The 20,814-nt window shown below is 34.2% G+C and overlaps 1 protein-coding gene across 1 annotated transcript in view; it reads left to right on the forward strand.

Moving 5' to 3' along the window:
- Window positions 1-20,409, forward strand: part of LOC142353271 (ubiquitin-conjugating enzyme E2-17 kDa) — a 140,229-nt gene extending 119,820 nt beyond the window's left edge. The window contains exons 2-5 of the mRNA XM_075405502.1: window positions 3,589-3,658; window positions 3,925-4,098; window positions 18,283-18,388; window positions 19,403-20,409. Of these exons, the coding sequence (XP_075261617.1) occupies window positions 3,635-3,658; window positions 3,925-4,098; window positions 18,283-18,388; window positions 19,403-19,542 (444 nt within the window). The 5' untranslated portion in view covers window positions 3,589-3,634 and the 3' untranslated portion in view covers window positions 19,543-20,409. The remainder of the gene's footprint in view (window positions 1-3,588; window positions 3,659-3,924; window positions 4,099-18,282; window positions 18,389-19,402) is intronic.
- The last annotated feature ends 405 nt before the right edge of the window (window positions 20,410-20,814 follow it).

Raw genomic sequence — 20,814 nt, forward strand, 5'->3', positions numbered from 1 at the left:
ATGACGATTGTATTGAAGCTCTTAAAGCTTTAAATTGATTTAAATAAGAACTATAAAGACAAAGTAATCTCCGGACTGTTTCAGCTTCTTGTCAACTGATCACTTGTTTGCCAGACATAACATCGAATGGTCACATAAATCCAATCCGATTTCAATAACTCTATTGACAGGGAATGAAAATTCTGTAATCAGTAATTCTGTAACAATAAACTACCAATATTGCTTAATGGCTTAATGTGTTAGTGTTATGAACTGCCATAGATTGTGTATACATGAATTTATTATTTGTGTGATTTATTTTTAGAGAGGAGAGGGAGAGATAGGGAGGGAAAAAGACAGGGAGGGAAGGAGGGAGGCAGAGAGATAGTGCTCGCAGAATGGAGGGATTTTTCGGAAAAAAATCACATTCAACATACTCCAACTTCAAAGGAGGAAATTTTCACTTTTCAAACGGATACAGTGTGTCTAATTTAATCGTAAATATAGCTCAGCAAAATTGTCAGTGGGAAATAGTTTTAGAGGGAGAGAGAGAGAGAGAGAGAGAGAGAGAACAAAATGGAGGTATTTTTCGGAAAAAAATACAATTCGACAATCTCCAACTTCAACGGAGGAATTTTCACTTTTCACACGAATGCAGTGTGTCTTAACTAATAGTAAATATAGCTCATCAAATTCTTCAGAGGAAAATGAATTTAGAGGAAGAGATAGAGTGCGAACAAAAAGGAAGTATTTTTCGGAAAACAACAAAATTCGACAAACTCCATCTTCAGACGAGGAATTTTTCACTTTTCACACGGATGCAGTGTGTCTTACCTAATAGTAAATATAGCTCAGCAAACTCTTTTGAGGAAAAAAATTTTAGAGGAAGAGAGAGAGAAAGAAATGGAGGGATTTTTCGGAAAAAATAAATTCGACAAACTCCAACTTCAACGGTAGAATTTTTCACTTTTACCATTATGCAATATGTCTAAACCAAAAGTAAAAATAGAAAAATAATTTGAGAGGAAGAGAGAGAGAGAGAGAGAGAGAGAAGGAGAGAGAAAAAAATGAAGGGATTTTTCAGAAAAAAAATCAATAGGCCTGTAAAATTGTAAATAAACCCAAAAACCAAATTGTCGTTTCGCCAATACTTTCTTAAAGATCAACTTTGAGGCAAATTTTGGCAGTAATGTAAGAGGGGGTCTGAAGAGGTACCTTGTTTTTTTTGGACCGTGTGTTTAATTGTCTCCCTCTCCCACCAACTCAACCACCCGCAATTGCAAACCTGTAAATGGACGCTTTAAAAGCGAGAATAACTCACAATCATGTCTTTCGCGTTCCGTTAAACGACACGGCATTGCCTCATTTTTCAAAGGCTTACGGTACCAGTTCACCTTGAAAATGGGTTTTCACAACTTGCGGGGCTTTTGTATTTGTGAGCAAACTAAACCCAACATAAAGAGGTTCGTTGATAAGGTAATACTACTCTATGAATCTGTAAATAGACGCAACCTGTAAATGAGTCCAAATTTATTAAACACCTGTAAATGGCGGCATAAAGAGTCAACTACAAAAAAACGCAGAATTTAGGGTTTTTCCGGAGAAAAATTGATGGATTGTTCTTGACACCTGAAAACCCGTAATTAGACGCAAAAATATTGAGTACTGTATTTGACACTTTCATTGGAAAGAACTGTTTAAAATTGAACAATTCCAATTAAAAGGCACTCGTTAAATCAAATTTAGCAGGAACAAAGCTGTAATCAATTCATAGTTGACATTTTACGGAAATTATTCTCTGTGCAATCTTACCATGTTAATGGACCAACAAGAGGAGTTAAGAAGCTCCTACAGGAAAAAACTGCGTTTTATAGACGGAAAATTTTATCTATATGCTAGGTTTTTTGATGATATAGCCAATTAAATCATAGAAAATGAAAAACGAAAAATTTTATCTGCAGCAAAAAGAATTCTAAGTGGCTCCAACTTAAGAATTGAGGACCTCTTGAGGACATCCGATAATGATAAAAAGCAACATATCTTTGTTGCAATTGGTTTAATGCACTTCGCAATTGTTGTGGGCATGTCTTGTTTATCTTGGACATCACACAGACGGTTTTGTGTTTTCATTGTCCGGGCATCAACTGATACCAGACTTCTACCCATCTGCAAGTTATCAGCTTTTTCCTCTCATTTCAGCATCAGAAACAACTGCTCTGCAAATACTTTCCGTTTCTGCTAATACAGCTCAAGATCCAGTGAACGAACCTAATCTCTGAGTTTCACTTCACTCACTTCTCGGCTCAGTTGCTTCAAGACATTGTGTCTCGCTCGGTACACTTGTTTCAATTATTGTGTCAACAATCCTTGTGTGCATTTTCTTTTTTGTTTATTTTAGTGACATTTAGATTTAGAATCTTAATTAAATTTTCTGACAAATGCTTAACTATTTCAGCTCGATAGACCACCGAATGCAGCCAGGTGACTTTCAATGTGGTATATGATGTACGTCCTAGTACCACAAAAACTGACTTTTTTCCGATAAATCCCTCGCTTAAAAAACTCTGTGTTTGTCAATGTGGAGTGGCCGAATCTGTTTTCACTGGTCAAATCTATTTTCTTTGGCCAAATCTATTTTCACTGGTCGAATCTATTTTTTGGCATAAATAGTGTACGTCCCAGTGTCACAAAAATTGATTGTATTTCCCGAAAAATCCCTCTCTGAAAAAAGGCTTTGTTTGTCAATGTGGGAGTGTCCGAATCTATTTTCACTGGTCATCTCAAAACCGAAAATGGTGTCTTCCGTATTGGAAGCAGCTTTAATTCTTTTTGAATTAAGGTTAAAGATTCGATACACGACTTTCTTTGCGTTGCAGAATCTTCAACTTAGCAAGTACATACTTCTCTGTATAACCAGCATTTATATAATTTCTCATTTTCATTCAAAAACTGGTAATAAACGCGCCAGCTCAATTAATGGTTCCTTTTCACAAAAGTAGTAATATAGCTTTAAGAATCACTTTTATGCTCAAAAGCATTAAATTAGGCTTAATTGCGGATTATATGCGAAATCGAGCTACATTGCGGGCGAATTTCGTTAATTCATTTTCAGGTATGTGCTTGTTTAGGATATACATAAGGACAAAAATAAGTATCGCGCTTTTGCGTGGCTCTATACTCTGCCTCCATGGCGGACGCTCCATACGCCGGTGCCCTGCGTAGAAGCGTCACTTGGAACGATTGTAGTGGAAGGGAGCTTGTTGTCCTGAATGTGTCTATATATTTTTTAAGCGAACCCTGCACCTGGCGGATTCTGTGGGATTTTTCCCGTGGGCTCTAAAACTAAAAAGTTCTAATCCTTATATTGTTTTTTATTATCACTCCCTTCATTAACAACAAAAGATGCCGTAAATCCTCTACAACAAACAGCAACTGTCGCTTGACAGCATTTTTCATGGGAGCCTTCATTTAATGATTTTTCTGGGCTTGTTGATATTATCTTGTACAGAAAGCTGTTTGGTGGATAACAAGGGAAAATTGTTCTCCTTTGACGTTAATTTGGAGGTAGCCTAAAAATAAAAACTTGCTTTTTAAATTAATAATCTTTTCAGATTTGCGTTGTATCAACGTTGCTCAAATTATTCACAGTTCACCCATGGCTTTGAAAAGAATCAATAAGGTTGGATTTTCTTCTCTACTCAATGTTTGTGATAATCATTTTGCTCCACGCCAAAGAAGTAAAATGTAGGATAGAAGATAAAACGGAGTGATGCATTGCTGCCTGTTAAAGTTCTTAAAACCAACATTTTTTTCACAATTGATTTGTTATGTAGATTAAAATAACTAGAGCTGCGTTATACCACCGTCAGTGCATCGCGATACTTAGCAATTTTTCGTTAATTTTGGTTCGATGACTGATGCCAAGGTGTTTTCATTTTTCTACAGGAGTTGCAGGACCTGGGTAGAGACCCACCAGCACAATGTTCAGCCGGTCCAGTAGGAGACGATATGTTCCATTGGCAGGCAACAATCATGGGACCTCCCGACAGTCCTTACCAGGGTGGAGTGTTTTTCCTCACAATTCATTTCCCCACAGATTATCCATTCAAACCACCTAAGGTACGTTCTCATCTAACTTGAGCAAACTATGAGCAGAGATTCCATAAGTTATTAAAACTCCCGACAGAAATTGAGATAAACTAGCAGGTTCAAAAGGTGCCGATCATGAGTACTAGCACACGGTTGTTATTGAGAGGTTAGCAAAAGGCAACGCAAAGCTGAGTTAATAATGGCCGCGAAGCGATAGCGGCTATTATTGGCGACATCGTGTTTTTTAATTGCTCTCAAACGAAGTTCGCAGCAATTATATTAGTCCTGTCGGTCTTTTTTTATGCGATTTTTTGCTTGACCGAATTTTTGTCTGACCCATTTGACTTTTCGTCCTCAAAAACGGGATAAACAGGCAGCGCACAGCGGGCATTAAATGCTCTAACAGCCTTTCAGCTCAAACTCTTTTGGAGACTTAAACTTATGGTGTAAAGCGCTGTTCTTAGAGGTTGAAGACATCCGCACTGTTGACCCCCCCCCCCCACTATTGCCCCCACCCCACTGTTCCCTACGCCCTCCATCAGCCACGGTGCACACCCTCTGTAGCTAGCTACTGACGAACAACCGCTCGCTAGAAACGCAAATTCATACTAATTTTCAATTTTTTTCAGGCTTTTTGAAAATTTTTGTCATTTTTTGATTTTTATTAGCCCTAGGTGTCAGGGAAACTTCTCTAGGGTTTGATAGTAGATTACTGCATAGTTTCTATTGGTAGTGGATTGGTTTCAAGATTTCAACAATACGAATTTTCACATTTTTTGACAAAAATTGCAATTTTTTTGATTTTTCATTATTCACGTCTTTCCAGACGCAGGGGCCAGAAAACCTCCGTGAGGGTTTAAAAATAAGTTACTGAAAACTTTTTATTTGCCATGGAATAGTTTTCAACTTATTAATATCACAAATTTTAGCAATTTTTCTGATAAAACTTGAATTTTTTCAAGTTTTTTGAAAATTTTTGTATTTTAAGATTCTCCAGCTTCAAGAACCAAGAAACCCCCTCTAGGGTTTGAAAACAGGTTACTGTATAGTTTCTAGATGTAATGGAATGTGTTTCAAGATTTAACATCAAGAATTTAAGCATTTTTGACAAAACTTTCATTTTTTTTTTCATTTTTTGGACATTAATTATCATTATGCAGGTTTTTTCAGCCTCAGGGATCCGAATACTTCCGTTAAGATTTGATGAGAAAATGCTAGAAAATTTTCAAATTTTGAATTGTTTGTCATTTTTTAGGTTTCGCCAGCCTCAAGAGCCACGGAACCTCCTCTAGGGTCTGATAATAGGCTGCTGCATAGTTTTTAGATTTCATGGAATGTTTTTCAAGATTTTAGTATCTCGAATATAAGCAATTTTTTGAAAAAGTATTTGCAATTTTAAGTTTTTTAAATTTTTTAAATTTTGTTTTATATTTCCGGCACCAGGGTCCTAGGGCCCTCCTCCATGATTTTATAATGAGCTGCTGCATAGTTTCTAGAGTTAATGGAATTGTTACCAATATTTGAATGACTCGAGTTTTAGCAATTTTTTTGATAAAGTTTAATTTCTTTTTCAATTTTGCAAAATTATGATGTTCCAAGTTTTATGGATATTCATGAGCCAGTGAAATTATTTAAGGCCTAATTTTGGATATTGGATAGTGTCTTGAGACAATGAAGTGGTTCTGAAGATACTAATATCACGAATATTTGCAAGAATTTTTTATAATTGTTTTTAAAATTTTCGAATATTTTTGTCCTTTTTCTGCGTTTAACGATTTTTATTGGCTAACGATACTTCTTAAATCTTGCAAATGGGTTACTTGACAGAAATCGAGAGACACAAAATTGTTTTGAACATTTCACAAAAATCTTGAAACTTTTAAAATTTGCAATATTGCAATTTTTTAAAATATCAGTTTTCTACTTACTAACAAAGCTAGAAAACTAATAATTGCAGAGTCGAATCAAGCTAAAGCTATCTCACTAAACCGTGGCTGGCTACTAACGAAAACAAACGCTCGCCGGTCGTTTGAGAGCGATTCGTCCGACGTTAGTTTAATCGTCCGTCGGTTATGTTTAATTCGTCGTCTTCATCGATGATTTCTGCGACCATTGACTTCTACTGCTTTGTAGTTAAGATTTGTGTGCGTGACGTCATTTGTTCTGCTTCTGAACTTCTGACTTCTGAAAATGACTTCTGAACTCACTTAATGAATTTTATTTTTTTTTTTGAATATTTACTAGTTAAAGATCAATAGTGTGCATCTAAGTAGTGCCAAACGTATATGCCCTAATTCTTGAGTATTAGAGTCTTGAGTTTTTAATTTCGAATATTAATTTTGAAAAAGCTATATTGGGGCTTTTTACTTATAGAGCGTGTGTCTCATAAAAATGACAGCCCGAATCTGACCCAATGCACTTTAATGTAATGAGTAAACCCCTGTGTATTCTAATAGATTGCTTTTTTTGCCTAAAATAGCTACTTTAGTTATAACAAAAATGTGAACTGCTTAAAATTTACGTTAGATGTCCCCCAAACTTGTTTTGTTGCTCAAGTATTAATTCGCAGATTTATTTGTCGAACATGCTTCAAAATAATGTTTACTGCCTAACAAACGGATGCAAAATGGAAAGGGAAAATTGAAAGAAAAATTATTTTTGAACTAACGGCAGGTTTTTACTGATTCTCTATATGAATATTTTGTTTTGCAAATTTCGCTAAGAAAGTGCTTACTTGTTTATCGTTGTAACAATAGTTTGTCCAGTTTATCTTTATGCACTATTGGAAATCTTAATGTGCGTGCAGTGCAGTGTTTTTAATAGCAAATACGTGACCCTATATATATATATATATATATATATATATATATATATATATATATATATATATATATATATATATTTAAATCTTCAAAAATGTAAATTTAAATTTATAACCACAACAAAAACGTTTGGTTAAATATTTACATTTTCAAAATCGCCTCGTAAATATATGAATAGTTTGGTCTTTATACTTCAGTAGAACAAATTTTTAAAGCCTCTTACTTGTCTATCTATTGGAACACGTTCATGCAGTTTGACCATTTCGCTGCTTAGTTTTTCCTTAAATTTCTTTTTAGTTTTCTCTTTTCGGATTTCAATTGGCAAATTATTCCACTTCCCAGAAAAATTTCTAATCAGTGATCTGTCACTCCATTTGGATTGGCACTTATTCTTTGGAAAGTACTGGAGAGTTCTGGAGTTATTGGTCAGTTCGTACTTTTCAAAAATCTTGAATGAGGAGTTTTTGGTTTCTCGACTGCTCTCTTTATATTGTGAGAGGAGGTCAAAAAATTTAAGAAGACAAACGTTTCTAATGAAAAGCTCTGCTGGTAAAATTTTGTCTTTCAATAATAGATCTCTTGCGCTGTCAAACTTTTTGCGCAGGTGGCAAACCTTTATTCCCCAATTTATTTGTCTATTAACTCTCTGAAGTGACTTAACCGACAACGATTGAAAAAAATGGCACTGAAATTGAGATGGGACAAAACAAGTGATTTAAGAAAAAAAAGCCCGATTCTTGCTTTTAATGGTAGAAAATGTCTTACTAAGTAAATTGACCTAATAGAATTTGCCATTTTTTTTAACGTTTTGTTTAGCTGAATATCAAAATTTAGATTGTTATCAATCATTATAACTAAATAACGACAACTTGTTTTTGGCTCTATGAAAATTCCATTATAATGAAATTGTTCAATTTTTGATTCACCATTTTTGAAAAAATCACAATTTCTGTTTTGATCTCTGTTTAAGGTTAGCATATTTCGCCTCATATAACTGTCAGTATTTTCAAATACACTGTTAATTTCGCATAAAAGATTTTCATCAGATTTGGAATGACAAATAATGCATGTGTCATCTGCAAACTGTAAAACGTCTTCTCTTTTTTTTTTCATTTTTTCTGGGAAATCGTTGATATAAAGTATAAAAATTAAAGGTCCGAGAACTGTTCCTTGAGGTACTCCGTGATTGATTGTCACCCAGTTCGAATATTCAATGCCGTTCTTTACGCATTGTTTTCTGTTAGATAAAAACGATTCTAGCATTGCAATTGATTCCGTACTAAATCCATATTTTGCAATTTTTTCGAGAAAAATTTTGTGAGATATTGAGTTGAAAGCTTTGGCCAAATCCAAGAAAATACTAACAACGGTTTCGTTTTCTTCTAACAAACTGTGCACTGATTCTGTCAACGATATTACTGTATCATTCGAAGATTTTCTTTTCAGAAACCCAAACTGATTTTTATTGATTATTTCATACTTTTCAACATGTTCTAGCATTTGTTGGAGCAAGTCTTTCAAAAATTTTTGCAAGAGTCGGTGTAACTGAAATTGGTCGGTAGTTTTCTGCTTCCAGTGGATCACCTTTTTTGTAAATTGGAGTTACATATGCTTTTTTTAGGTACATCGGGAAAAACATTTTTTGATATGCATTCGTTTATTGCAAACTGTAGATGTGTTCCAATAGACATTTTGCTACACTTGAAGGACCATGTAGTAAGTAATCCAGGACCCGCTGCTTTGTTTTGTGGTAATTGATCAATTACAGTAAACAGTTCTTTTCTCGTTGTATGTCTGAAGGAAAACTCAGTTTTGTCAAAATCATAGTCGGGTAGCTCAACTTTTTCTGTCTTGCCTTCGTATAAACCTAATTTAGAAAAACAAATATTAATTGTGTTAGCGATTTCTTTTTTGTCTTTTAAAATATCTTGTTTGAACCGAATTCTAGAAATTTCGCTATTTTTATCCTCGTGTTTAATCTTTGTTTTAATGAATTTCCACTGTTGTTTTAAATCGGGAAGACTTTCGAACAATTTCTGTGAATAATTGTGACTCGCTCTTCTAAGTAGTCTGTTTGTATGGTTTCTTATTCTTTTGTATGAGCTATATGTGTCAACGTCTCTTTTTTCCTTCCAAATATTGAAAAGCCTATGCTTTTCGTTGATAAGATTCAATATTTCTCTGGATAACCATTTCTTTTTTGTTGACTTTGACGATGGCTCTCCTATTTTAATGGGAGCTACATTATTCAGAATATTTTCAAACATATTTGAAAATTTTTCAAAAGTTGAGTTTGCATTGTTTTGTTGATACATGGGACCCCAATCCGCGGATGCAATTGTTTTGTTAGGATTATCTCTACTAAATTGGCTAGTATCTCTGTAAAAAACTGCGTTTTGTTGTTTTCATAATCGATATCCAGTGACGAAAGGAAAATTTGTGTAAAATGATCACTTCCAAATAACTGCTCGATAACAGTTGTATCAAAAATTTGGTTTTTTGTTGTTAAACAGTGATCAATCAGTGTTTCCTGATTTCCATTTGTCCAGGTTGGAGTATTTTTATTTACTATATCAAGCCCATTGTTGGAAGCAAATACTGTCAATAACTCTCTTTCTCTTTGATTGAAGAAATTGATGTTATATTTTCCAAATAGTATTACATTATCTGTTATTGAATATGCGCCTGAAATTTCTGATGTCAACTCTTCTAGAAAAAATTCGCCCAAGTTTTTGTTGGAACAATAAGAAACGTTTACTAGAAGTTTTTCCTTAAAAGGTGCTTGTATTTCAAGCCATAGTGATTCCAAAAAACTTCTGTTAATAGAGTTGAGATCATTCCGTATTTTATGTTTGAATGTATTTGGTACCCATATTCCTACTCCACCACCTCTCGTTAACTGCGTCAATTTTGATCTGCTTTGATGAACAAAGTGGTGATTGTTGCTTAAAAAATTCATGGGTATCTTCTGATTATGGTTTATCCATGTTTCAGTAACAATAAAGCATGTTTGTCTGTTCTGCTGCTGCAAAAAATACGAAATTTTTTCGTGTTTGTTGTTAACGCTTCTAATATTTGTGTATACAAAACATGGATGCAAGTTTGCGTTTGCCTTATGTTTTTCGTAGCCTTCGAATGTTTGTAAATTAAGTAAATTGGGCCCTGGATTAGATTCGACATCACCGCAAAGTAAAATTAAGTAAGTTATAGTTAGGAACTGATATATTAAGTTTAAAGACCACAATCCAAGACATACATTATCAACCATTGTTTTGTTTTTAAAAATCAAATAAATTGAAGTGCTTGGGTGACATTTGATTGAACACTTAATTGCTTCAAATTAATTAAGCGGAAAATAAAAAAAAATTTAAAGTTTTTCGTCATGTACTATTATCCTTCATTAAAGATCTTAGAATTAGTAATACAATGAAATTTCTGTTGAATTTTATGGGATAATTAGTAGCCCTCGGATAGCAGTAAAAGAAAATAATCGTGAAAAATTTGAGTCAACTTTGTGTTATAAGTTCCCTACCATTTAAAAGAAACCAGGGTACGATTTCATCGGTAACTAAAGCTTCGAGGCTGAGAGCTTAGTTTGAATTTTCGAACTTAGAGTTAAATAAGTGGAAGTCTATTTTTTGTCCATTTTTGTAGGACACTAAGTTAAGGACAAAAAAAATTAGACTCTCACTTCTTGAAAGTCCAAAGAAGCCGAAGTCCTATCGGACCCCAGTTTAAGACAAAAAACAGACTATGACTTCTTGAATCAAACCGCTATAAATAATCGGCTGCTTCGCTATCAGATAGGGAGAAATATGGTTTTATTCAACTTCTTTATACTTTTCAGAGAAAACTTTCTTTCACTAATTTGCAAAATTGCACTCAAAACTTCAATTTCAAATGAAATCACACTTTCGTGCCCTTTGGTTCTTTAAATACGTTAGAGCAAAATTTTCATTTAAAATGCTGAAATTCTCCCTTCCGCGACCAATTCGTCCAACAAGATGTAATAATTTCTGAATACATATGTACGTGGATCGGTTCTGTAGTGTTATTTTGTAGACACTACTTGCTGATCACCCGAAGTCGACATAAATTAGTATCAAGATTTCCTACAATTTTCTAATACTGGGGTGGAAATTGAGATTTTTTGAAACCTTTTGGGTCTCTAATCAAGTTAGGTCATAAATCCTAGCAGCAAGACTTAAGTCCCATGGGCTGCTGAGAATTATGCACATATTTAGGAGTCTATGATATACTCTTATGTCGTCAGTTGGAACTTGTTTGTGAATTTTTGCTCACCCTCCCCCACGCATACATCTGCACATCCAGGTTTCAAACAGGCTACTATTAAATCGAACCCATCGCTTGTCGTTTGAGAGCAATTCATCTGAAATTAGCCGGTAACGTATTTAAATAAGCAGACATCATGGAGCTAAAAAGGTAGTAGGGCAATTCCTGAAATATAAAGAATTGAATGAACAGACCAACTACATTTCGTGCCAAAGAAACAATAATTTTGAAAATGTGAAAAACTAACAATAGTTTCTAATGTTGATATTTTCGGTGTTAACGATTTGAAAACTGTGTCCTATCAAGACCGGAAGATAGTGAGAGCAAAAAATTTACTTGACTTTTAAGAGATAGAGGCAGGCAAAAACAATAAATGGTCAACAAAAGATGAAATTAGCTGAGAACTACACATGATTCGCTAAAAGCATGGTGTTAACGGTTTTAGAGAAAAAAGCAATTCAATGCTGCAATCATCTTGCGAATTTAAGTTCTTTGATTGTTCTATCTTCAAAAGACATTCTCGCTTGTCGAAAGCTACAAAACAACTTATCTGCTGGCTAGCATAAACCCAGCTGTTGATTTAAAAGCCTGAAAGAGACAAAAGTGACAAAAAACTACAACGCGAAGAACAGGAAAAGCTTACTTAAAATTTGCTGTTTATCGAAGAACTAAAAAGGCGTAACTCTTTAAGACACTGCAAAAGCCAGTTTAAGGACTCTGATGCAAATTAATGTCGCATGACTGAAATTGTTTATTAATAGCTGCATCAACTTTCAGCCGGCTATTACAGCGCTCCTATCTTTTTACAATCCAGTCGTTTGTTTGTAAGATGTTTTCACACATTTTTCAGTAACTTTGATCTTTCAAAACGGAATAAACAGGTAAAGCCCAGCGGGCATTAAGTTTCATTAGAAGCCCTCAGGTAGCATTAGAAGTCTCTGAAGTTTTTAGAGTGCTGAAGCTGCCAGGAAGGCCTAAATTCAAGATTGAAAGGTCATTTTTAAGAGATCTTGAGGAAAAAGGCGCATTTTTTTTAACGCTTTTTGGGTTTTTTGTTTGATTAGCACGGAATTGACTGTTGGAAAAATTGATAGAGGTATTTTGCAAGATATTATTACTTGCAATGGCCATATTATTAGCAATATGTCTTGGTAATGCAAACATAATCAAGAAAAACGATACTATTTTTTCCAAAAGTTTTTCAAGTTTTTTTTTGAAAATTTTGTTTTTGAGTTTTTCCAGCCTCAGGGGCCATGAGGCTTCCTCGAGGGTTTGAAAATGAATTACTGCATAGTTTCTAATGGCAATGGAACGGTTTTCAACATTTTGATATCAAAAATCTCATCTAGGTTCTGATAATACGTTTTCGCTTGGTTTTTAGTGGTCTTGAAGTTGTTTGCAACATTTTAATATCACAAATTTTAGCAATGTTTTGATAAAATTTGCCTTTTTTTGAAGTTTTGAAAGTATGTTCTTTTCCTTCTCAGTGGTTAAGTAACCTCCTCTAGGAACTGCTGTTATGTTTTTGCATAGTTGCTATGTACAATAGAATGGACTTTTTAATGCTAGAAATGTTACCAAGTTTTTAATTAAAAAAATTAAATTTTTTCAATGTTTTTGGGACACTATTGTCAAGTTCCTTGTTTATCAATCTTTATGAGCCAATGCAACTTTTTAAGGCTTAAAATTGGATAAATTGATAGCCTCTGGAGACAGCGAAATTGTTCTGAAGAAACCAATATCACAAATTTCTTCAACATCGCATTAACATTTGCAATTGTTTTCAAATTTTCTGTAGTTTATAAATTGTTAAGGGCCAATGAATCTTTAGGTCTTGATGGTAAGTTATTGGACAAAGCCCAGAGAAAAGAAGAAAAGAAGGAGTTTTGATATTTTATAGTTTGCAAATTTAAGAAAGTTTAATTTTTCCAATTTTTATTTTTAATTTAAATTTTTCTCGATATTTGCTATTTTTATCGGCCAATAGAGCTTTTTCAAGGCTTGTGCTTGAGTCAGTGGGTGTATTTAATTGTATCAAAGTTTGGCCTTCAGTGTAAAAACCCAGGAGTTTTAGCAATTTTTATATTTTTTGTTTAGTTTTGTTCATTTTTGTTTCTCAACTTTTGATCTTTGTTGGCGTTGTTCAACTGGCGTTTTTATTTTTGGCTGGCGTTGTTCAACTGATCTGCTGGCCAGGTACAGTATTTCTAATTTTTTGATTCAGTTTTTAAGATTGTGTTTCTGCCATGTCCTGCTGTGTTTTTTTTACTTCGTCGTACTTAATTTTTTTTGCCTTGCCTTGGTTCACAGGTTGTTCAACATTTTGCGTGAAGTCTTGACTTCTCTAGGCTAGTTTTACTCTTCTCTGATTCTGCTAGAGGCGTCTCTCGACGGCTATTAGTTATGCAATCTCCTTTTTACAATCCAAGAATTGGATTGTATTGACGCTCTATTTTAACAATCCAAGAATTGGATTGTATTGGTGCTCTGTCTTTTTTTTGTAAGATGTTTTCACACTTTTTTTTCATGATTTTGAGTTCTCAAAACGGGATAAATAGGTAAAGCCGAGCGCGTCAAGTTTCATTAGAGGCCCTTATTCGCGTTTGGTAGTCCTTCAAGTGCTTAGAAAGTTGAAGCTAATGGGAAGGCCGTAATTCAAGGTTAAATTATCATTTTTAGGAGTTTTGAGCCCAAAATGTTGCAATTTTTTGTCGTCTTTTGAATTTTTTGTTGGAGCAGTCTGATTTGAGGTTTGTATTAGTTGATAATGGTGTTTTTTATCAAGACATAATTACTTTTTTTACCATTTTGTGAGCTATATGTTTTGGTCTTTAGCACCCAAATTTATAAGTTTTACAATTTAACTTTTTTGGAAATTTTTGACAATTCATTTTTTTGGCGCTAGGTCTCAAGTAACTGCCTATAGGGTTTGCTAACAGGTTACTGCATAGTTTCTAGTTGTTGTAAAATGATTTTCAGCTTTTTAAGATAACGAATTATAGCAATTTTTTGGATAAAATCTGCAATTTTTTTTCAAATTTTTTGACATTTGGCGATATGTAAGTTTTTCTAGCCCCTGGAGGCAGGAAACCTTCTCCTGGGTTTGTAATAGGTTACTGAAAGTTTTTTATTGGCCATGGAATGGTTTTCAGCTTTTTAGTATCACAAATTTTAGCAATTTTTTAATTAAAATTTGCTATTTTCAAGGTTTTTTGTCGGCGATTAAGATTTTCGAAATAAAGTTGAGCAGAGCTTTATTTCGAAAATGTGAGAGCTCGGTTTCTGCTGAGTAGCTTCTAGCTGCTCAAACAAAGTTTATGGCAATCGTTTGGTTCCTTTTTTTATTATGCCTTTTTGGCCTGAGTGTGTTTGTCAGACCGATTTGACTTAGTCGTCGGAAACCGAATTAATAAGTACTGACCGAGGGCATTTTGTTGCTCTGCAATTTGTCAGTTCTCATAAAGCTTATGAGGCTGCAAGTGCATGATTTATCAGAATTGCTGAGGCGGCATAGTGTTTTGTATGGCAGGACCATTTTAATTGGCTCCCCCAATTTTTGCACGTCCTCATGCGACTACCTCATGCTAGCTTTGGGACCCCCTTTATGCGGTCGTTTGTGACCAAATCGTCTGACGTTAGTATGTAATGTTCAAAACTAGCTCGAAATTCTCCCACTACTTTCGCAGTTAGTTTGAAATAGCTTAAGCGTCAGCTGAGATTCTTTTTTTACTTCATCTGTCAAAAAATTTTTCTTAAATACCTGTAAAATGTTACACAATTGATATTTTTACAAGCATAAAACGGTATTTATATACCGTTGCTAGTCTCACTTCGCAAAGTCTCTATAGACGTTCATCAATGCCAAACTCACCAGTCTTCATTGACCATTATTAATATAGAGACGAGCATTATTGTTCACAGAGTAATATGAAAACAAAAACTTCGTTCGCAAGAAAAACAAAACCAGTTCCCATTTCTTTTCGGGTTACCAATTTTCACAATTTTTGACATCTATTTAACATCTCGAGCCTTTTTGTTTTCTTACCGGAATCGACCAGAATATAAGTGGTTGCTTCAAAAATATCAGTACTTTAGTGATTTCGCAACATGAAATCGAAGTGTAAGCGGTATAAATACTTGCATACCATAATTTACCAAGCCTTATACTTAATCATCAACGCAGACTATTTCTTTTAAAATATTTACCCATTGTTATTAGGTAATGATATCTTTTGGTCTCTTTTTAAGAAGCAGGAAATAAACTCTCAATTAGCAAGTACAACCAAATTTTGTCTTATCAATAGCCGCGCAGCGATAGCGGCTCTTATTGGGGACGTTGTGGTTTTTTGTACAAACCAAGGATTGGATTGTATTGGTGCTCTGTCTTGTTTTGTAAGATGTTTTCACATATTTATCATACCATAATTTACCAAGCCTTATACTTAATCATCAACGCAGACTATTTCTTTTAAAATATTTACCCATTGTTATTAGGTAATGATATCTTTTGGTCTCTTTTTAAGAAGCAGGAAATAAACTCTCAATTAGCAAGTACAACCAAATTTTTTGTCTTTTCAATAGCCGCGCAGTGATAGCGGCTCTTATTGGGGACGTTGTGGTTTTTTGTACAAACCAAGGATTGGATTGTATTGGTGCTCTGTCTTGTTTTGTAAGATGTTTTCACATATTTTTCATGGCATTGAGCTCCCAAATTGGGATAAACAGGTAAAGAATTTTTTTGTTTTTGAGTACAAAATGTTGCAATTTGTCGCGTTTTTTGTTGGTTTTCGAATTTTTGTTTGACCAGTCTAAAATTGACCTTTTTTGATAGAATTCTTTTGCAAGACAGTTTTAAGAGCTATTTGTTTTAGTACTCCAAACATAAACACGCAAATTTATACTAATGTTTTTGAAATTTTTTGTCTTATTAGTTTTTTCAGCCCTAGGTGTCAAGGAGCCTCTTCTAGGGGCCAAATAACTTCCTCTAGGATTTGATAATAAGCTATTGAAATTTTTGTTGGCCATGGAATGGTTGTCAACATTTTGATGTCACCAATTTTATCAACTTTTTGAGAAGACTTACAATTTTTTGTTTAAAGTGTTTGTCTTTTTTAGGCTTTTCTTTTCTCAAGGGCCAAGGAACTTTCTTTAGGGTTTGATAATATGTTACTGCATAATTTCTATTGGTTATGGAATTTTCAAGATTTTGATATCACGAATTTTAGCAATTTGAAAAAAAACTCGTTTTTTTTCTTTTTGTTAATGTGTTTTGCCCCGGTTGACAGGGAGCCTCTTTTATGGTTAGCTAGTATGTTGCTTCATAGTTTCTAATGACCTTAAAAAAGTTTTCAATGTTAAATATCACGAATTTTAGCAATTTTTTTTAAATTCGCAATTTCAAGTTTTTTGGAAATGTTAGTTTTGAGTTTTTCCGGCACCAGGGTGCAGGAACCTCCTCTAGGGTTTGATAATAACTTACTGCATTGTTGCTAGAGGTATATTGAAGTTATAATTTTTTAAATAATAGGATTTTTTTACAATATTTTTTGATAAAATTTTAAAATTTTCAATGTTTCTGAAGTATGTCATGTTCGAAGTTTATCCATCTTTTTGAGCCAATGTGACTCAAAGGATACTCGATAGTCTCTGGAGACATTAAAATGGTTCTGAAGATTTCAATATCACAAATTTCAACAAGATTTTGTTAAAATTTGCTATTGTTTTTAGTTTTGAAATTTTTTGTCATTTTGTTTAATAATTTTTACTGGCCCACTAAGCTTTTTTAAGGTGAGTTACATGACAGATTTCCAGAGACAAAAAATGGTTTTGATTTTGTTCTGCGAAATTTGGAAACATTCTTTAATTTTTGCACTTTTTAGTTTTTTGGAAGCTTTTGTCTTTTTTGTCGTTTATCTACTTTCAGTGGCAAATAATTCCCCTTCAAGGCTTGTGCTTAAGTTTATGAGTATATTGACTTGTATCATAATTGGCCTTCTGGATGAAAGCTTCAAGAGTTTCACAGCAATGATTATTTTGTTTAGTTTGTTTGATTATTTTAGTTTCTCAAATTGTGAGATTTTGGCTGGGATTGTTCAATTGATCTGCTGATCAGGTATATTATTTCATATACTGTTTTTCATTCAGTTCTTTGGATTTTTTTTTCATTTCTTGTCCTGCTGTTTTTTACTTCGTCGTACTAAGTTTTTTTGCTTGACCTTAGCTTGTTCAACATTTTTCGTGAAACCTTTTTGACTTCTCTAGGCTAGTTTTACTCTTCTCTCATTCTGCTAAAAGTGTTTTTAAGCAATAGTTGCTCAGCAAAGCTATTCTAAATGTGCAGAGTCAGTGTCGGAAATCGAAATTGGAAAAAGAAACGGGATAAACTCAGAAAGCCCAATTTTAGATGCCCGTTACTTGAACTTTGTTCTTAGTTACCATCTCTAACGCTTTGATATCGATACTTACCCCATTGTCGTCTCACTACGAAACGGGAGTTTGTTCAGCTCCAAAATGACATCAATTTTTCAATGAAAAGATTGATTTTTGTTGTCTCTTCTTTCGATCCCAATCCTGGTAATGGGAATCAAGGGCGGCTAATTTCCGGCCGGGTATGTTAATTTTTTAAAGCTTTAAACGTGTTTAAACTTCTTTAAAAAAGAAACGTAGCAGGGCAATTCCTGGTCTGCTATTCAAAAAATTTTTTAGCAAGGGAAAATGTGCCGTGAAATGTAGGAATAGACTTCGAAAACCGTTAGAACTTAAAGAAAAATTGGTTTCAAAAACTCGAGAAGACCAGAATCAAGATAAGTTCAGGCAAGTGAACCAAATAACTTTATATATAAAATACGATTTTTTGTTCAAGCGCAGTTTTCTCACTCTCTACATTGGAGTGATGTTATCTCACTCGCCAAGACCATTCGCTTTTTCCTGCTCCATTGTTTCTTCAGAAACCATCAAAAGCTGTGAAAAGATCTTAAATGAAAAAGGCAGCGCCCAAATGCGGATTTTAGCAAGTCTGGTTACAAGAAGAAATGAAAGTAAAATCCCAAAACTGTAAGAGTTTTTTTTCAATCAAAGTTTATTTACAGTCTTTGCTTAGGTTTCGTTCACGACCAAAATATATCATCCGAACATTAACAGCAATGGCAGCATCTGTCTCGACATCCTCAGAAGTCAATGGTCGCCAGCATTGACCATCTCAAAAGGTTAGTTAAGCATTAAGCTCAAGAAACAGCTAGCGCAGTAGTGAATTTCATTCAATGCTATTCATGCACACCGTTTGATAGAAATTATAGAGCCCATTTAGTCACCAATCATCTGAGCATTCAAATATATAGCTTTAATATTGTTGCTCGACCTTCTGATTTGGTGAGCATTCTACAATTTAACGACCCAATTTGACCTCGAAAACTAATGTTAAACTATGAACTTACTTGCTTAATATGACCTTGAACTGTAGCTTGATCGTTTAAAGTAGCAGTGTATATTCGTGGTGCGAAATGAAAAAAATGTCCGAATTATAGCTCGCAATGCTTATTTTTTAAAGCTTACGTCTGACGATTTTCAGAAATGCTTTTTGAATTTGTTGGTTGGCTTCTTGATTTGGGAAGCTGTAGTTTAATTCGTAATTCTGTGGTTCAAGCTTTAACTAACTATTAGCCATATATTAAGCATTTTAACTAGTTGCATAATCTACTGGTAGACCCGAGGAGTATTAAATATTGTTCAGTGTTTTCTTTCTAAGAACAGCTAAATGCTTTAATGATCAATTTGAATTGATTTATTGCATCAATGATAAAATTTCAACGGTTGGATTTTAGAGCCATCTAATAAATATAACTAAACCTTCTCTTAAAATAACTTAGATTTTGACTCGCTCAATTTTATGCTCATTTGTGTTTGGCTCCTTAATATGTTAAATTTTTATCATTATCGTAGGTTTAGGCACCTCTTTCATAAACCTAGAAGTGAGCTAGCTGATCTTTACTTGTAATTTGTTCGGAAAAGATCGAATTTTCAACGCAATTTTGTTTTTTTTTCTGCTGAAGTTCATATCGATTGGCAAACCATTCCTTCCTCAGTTTTGAGCCTTGTTAGTCAAAAGAATTTTGCTGGGATGATGTAGATCTCGAGGGTATCACCAAATCTCGACCATTTCTCGACAATTCATCATTATTTTGAAGAATTGAATAAAATTAGGTTCTATTCTCTCATTTTAGTGCTATTATCGATCTGTTCGTTGCTGACCGATCCCAACCCAGAGGACCCTCTGGTGCCAGACATCGCCCGTCTCTACAAACAGAACCGATCCAGATACAATGAGACAGCCAAAGAGTGGACCCGCAAGTACGCTATGTAGATCAACAACCTCCTCCAACACTCCTTGGAGAATCCAGTGGATCCACTTACCCACTAACACCCGTCCCCCTCCCCCTTCCCAATCAATGGAATCATGAAAAGTGAACTACAACAGACAAGAGACTAGTGAACTTGCACAGGAGAGAATCAACAAATTGATGACCATCAAATATCAGATCTATAATTTCTGTCGATCTATTGCTATGCTATTTTTTTTGAATCGAAGCTTAAATAGCAATTTAGAATTCACCCAATGAGTTACGAAAATCATTGATTCAAGTATATAACAATGCTTCCATACCACCCAAAAAGAATTAAAGAAATAATTGACAATCTGCCGCTCAGAATACAGAATGTGTAATATAACAGAAGAAGTGATGTAGTGAAAGGTTGTGAAGCCATCAGCAAATTGAATGATCTTGTTTATGAAATTCCGATGTTAGAGTGCTGAATGCAAACTGCCGCTTGCTGGAGAAAAGGTGCTTTCGATAAATAGATCATTCTTTTAGGATTTCACAACATCAATTGAATTATTGGATCCGCTTTTATTGGATATAAAAGCTGGTAATCTGTTCATAGATAAATTTTTACTGTTTCATGCTGTGCATTTGAAGTGAAAATTAAGTTGCAATTTTCATTGTGACAGAAATTCTTTCAAACAAGAAAAATGGAGAATTCTTTCGAAAAGAATTATATTTTCGTAAATTATGTTTCTTGTCAAATAATGAATGGTCTTGTTTAACTGATTGAATTTCTCGCTAAGTTGTAATTTATTGAGATAATTTATAGTGCTAAAATGTTGTTCACTTGTCTGCGACCCTCTTGTTATATTTCCGAAGTTCAATTAATTTTTAATAGAGATTCAAAATTCTTTATTTGAGCCAACCAATCATGTCATTCAAATCTCAGATTTCATTCAAACTTTTTGTTTTGTCGAGTCTTTCCCATTATAGCCCCCTATGAAATTATAGCTCCCCCGTCATGGTATGATTACCATAATTGGGCGGGGGGCTATATGTTATCTGACCACTAAGCGGGGGGGGGGAGGGGGTGGCTATAATGGGAAAGACTCCTTTCGTCTTATCGGGGAATAGCTAAATGTAACATTTGTCCTAAATGAAGAACAACCGAATCCCATTAGTGGGGTTAAATTTTGATATTTATGTGATTCAAAACTCATTAATGCTGCGAAGCTATAAGCTAGGCGTAGATGTATTGCGACGATATTGGTCTATTTTTAACTCGGAAGGTTTTGTTCACTTGCGGATTTTGC

This window comes from Convolutriloba macropyga, chromosome 14, assembly GCF_964194025.1.
Source record: "Convolutriloba macropyga chromosome 14, txConMacr16.3, whole genome shotgun sequence".
In the NCBI taxonomy this organism is placed as follows: Eukaryota; Metazoa; Xenacoelomorpha; order Acoela; family Convolutidae; genus Convolutriloba; species Convolutriloba macropyga.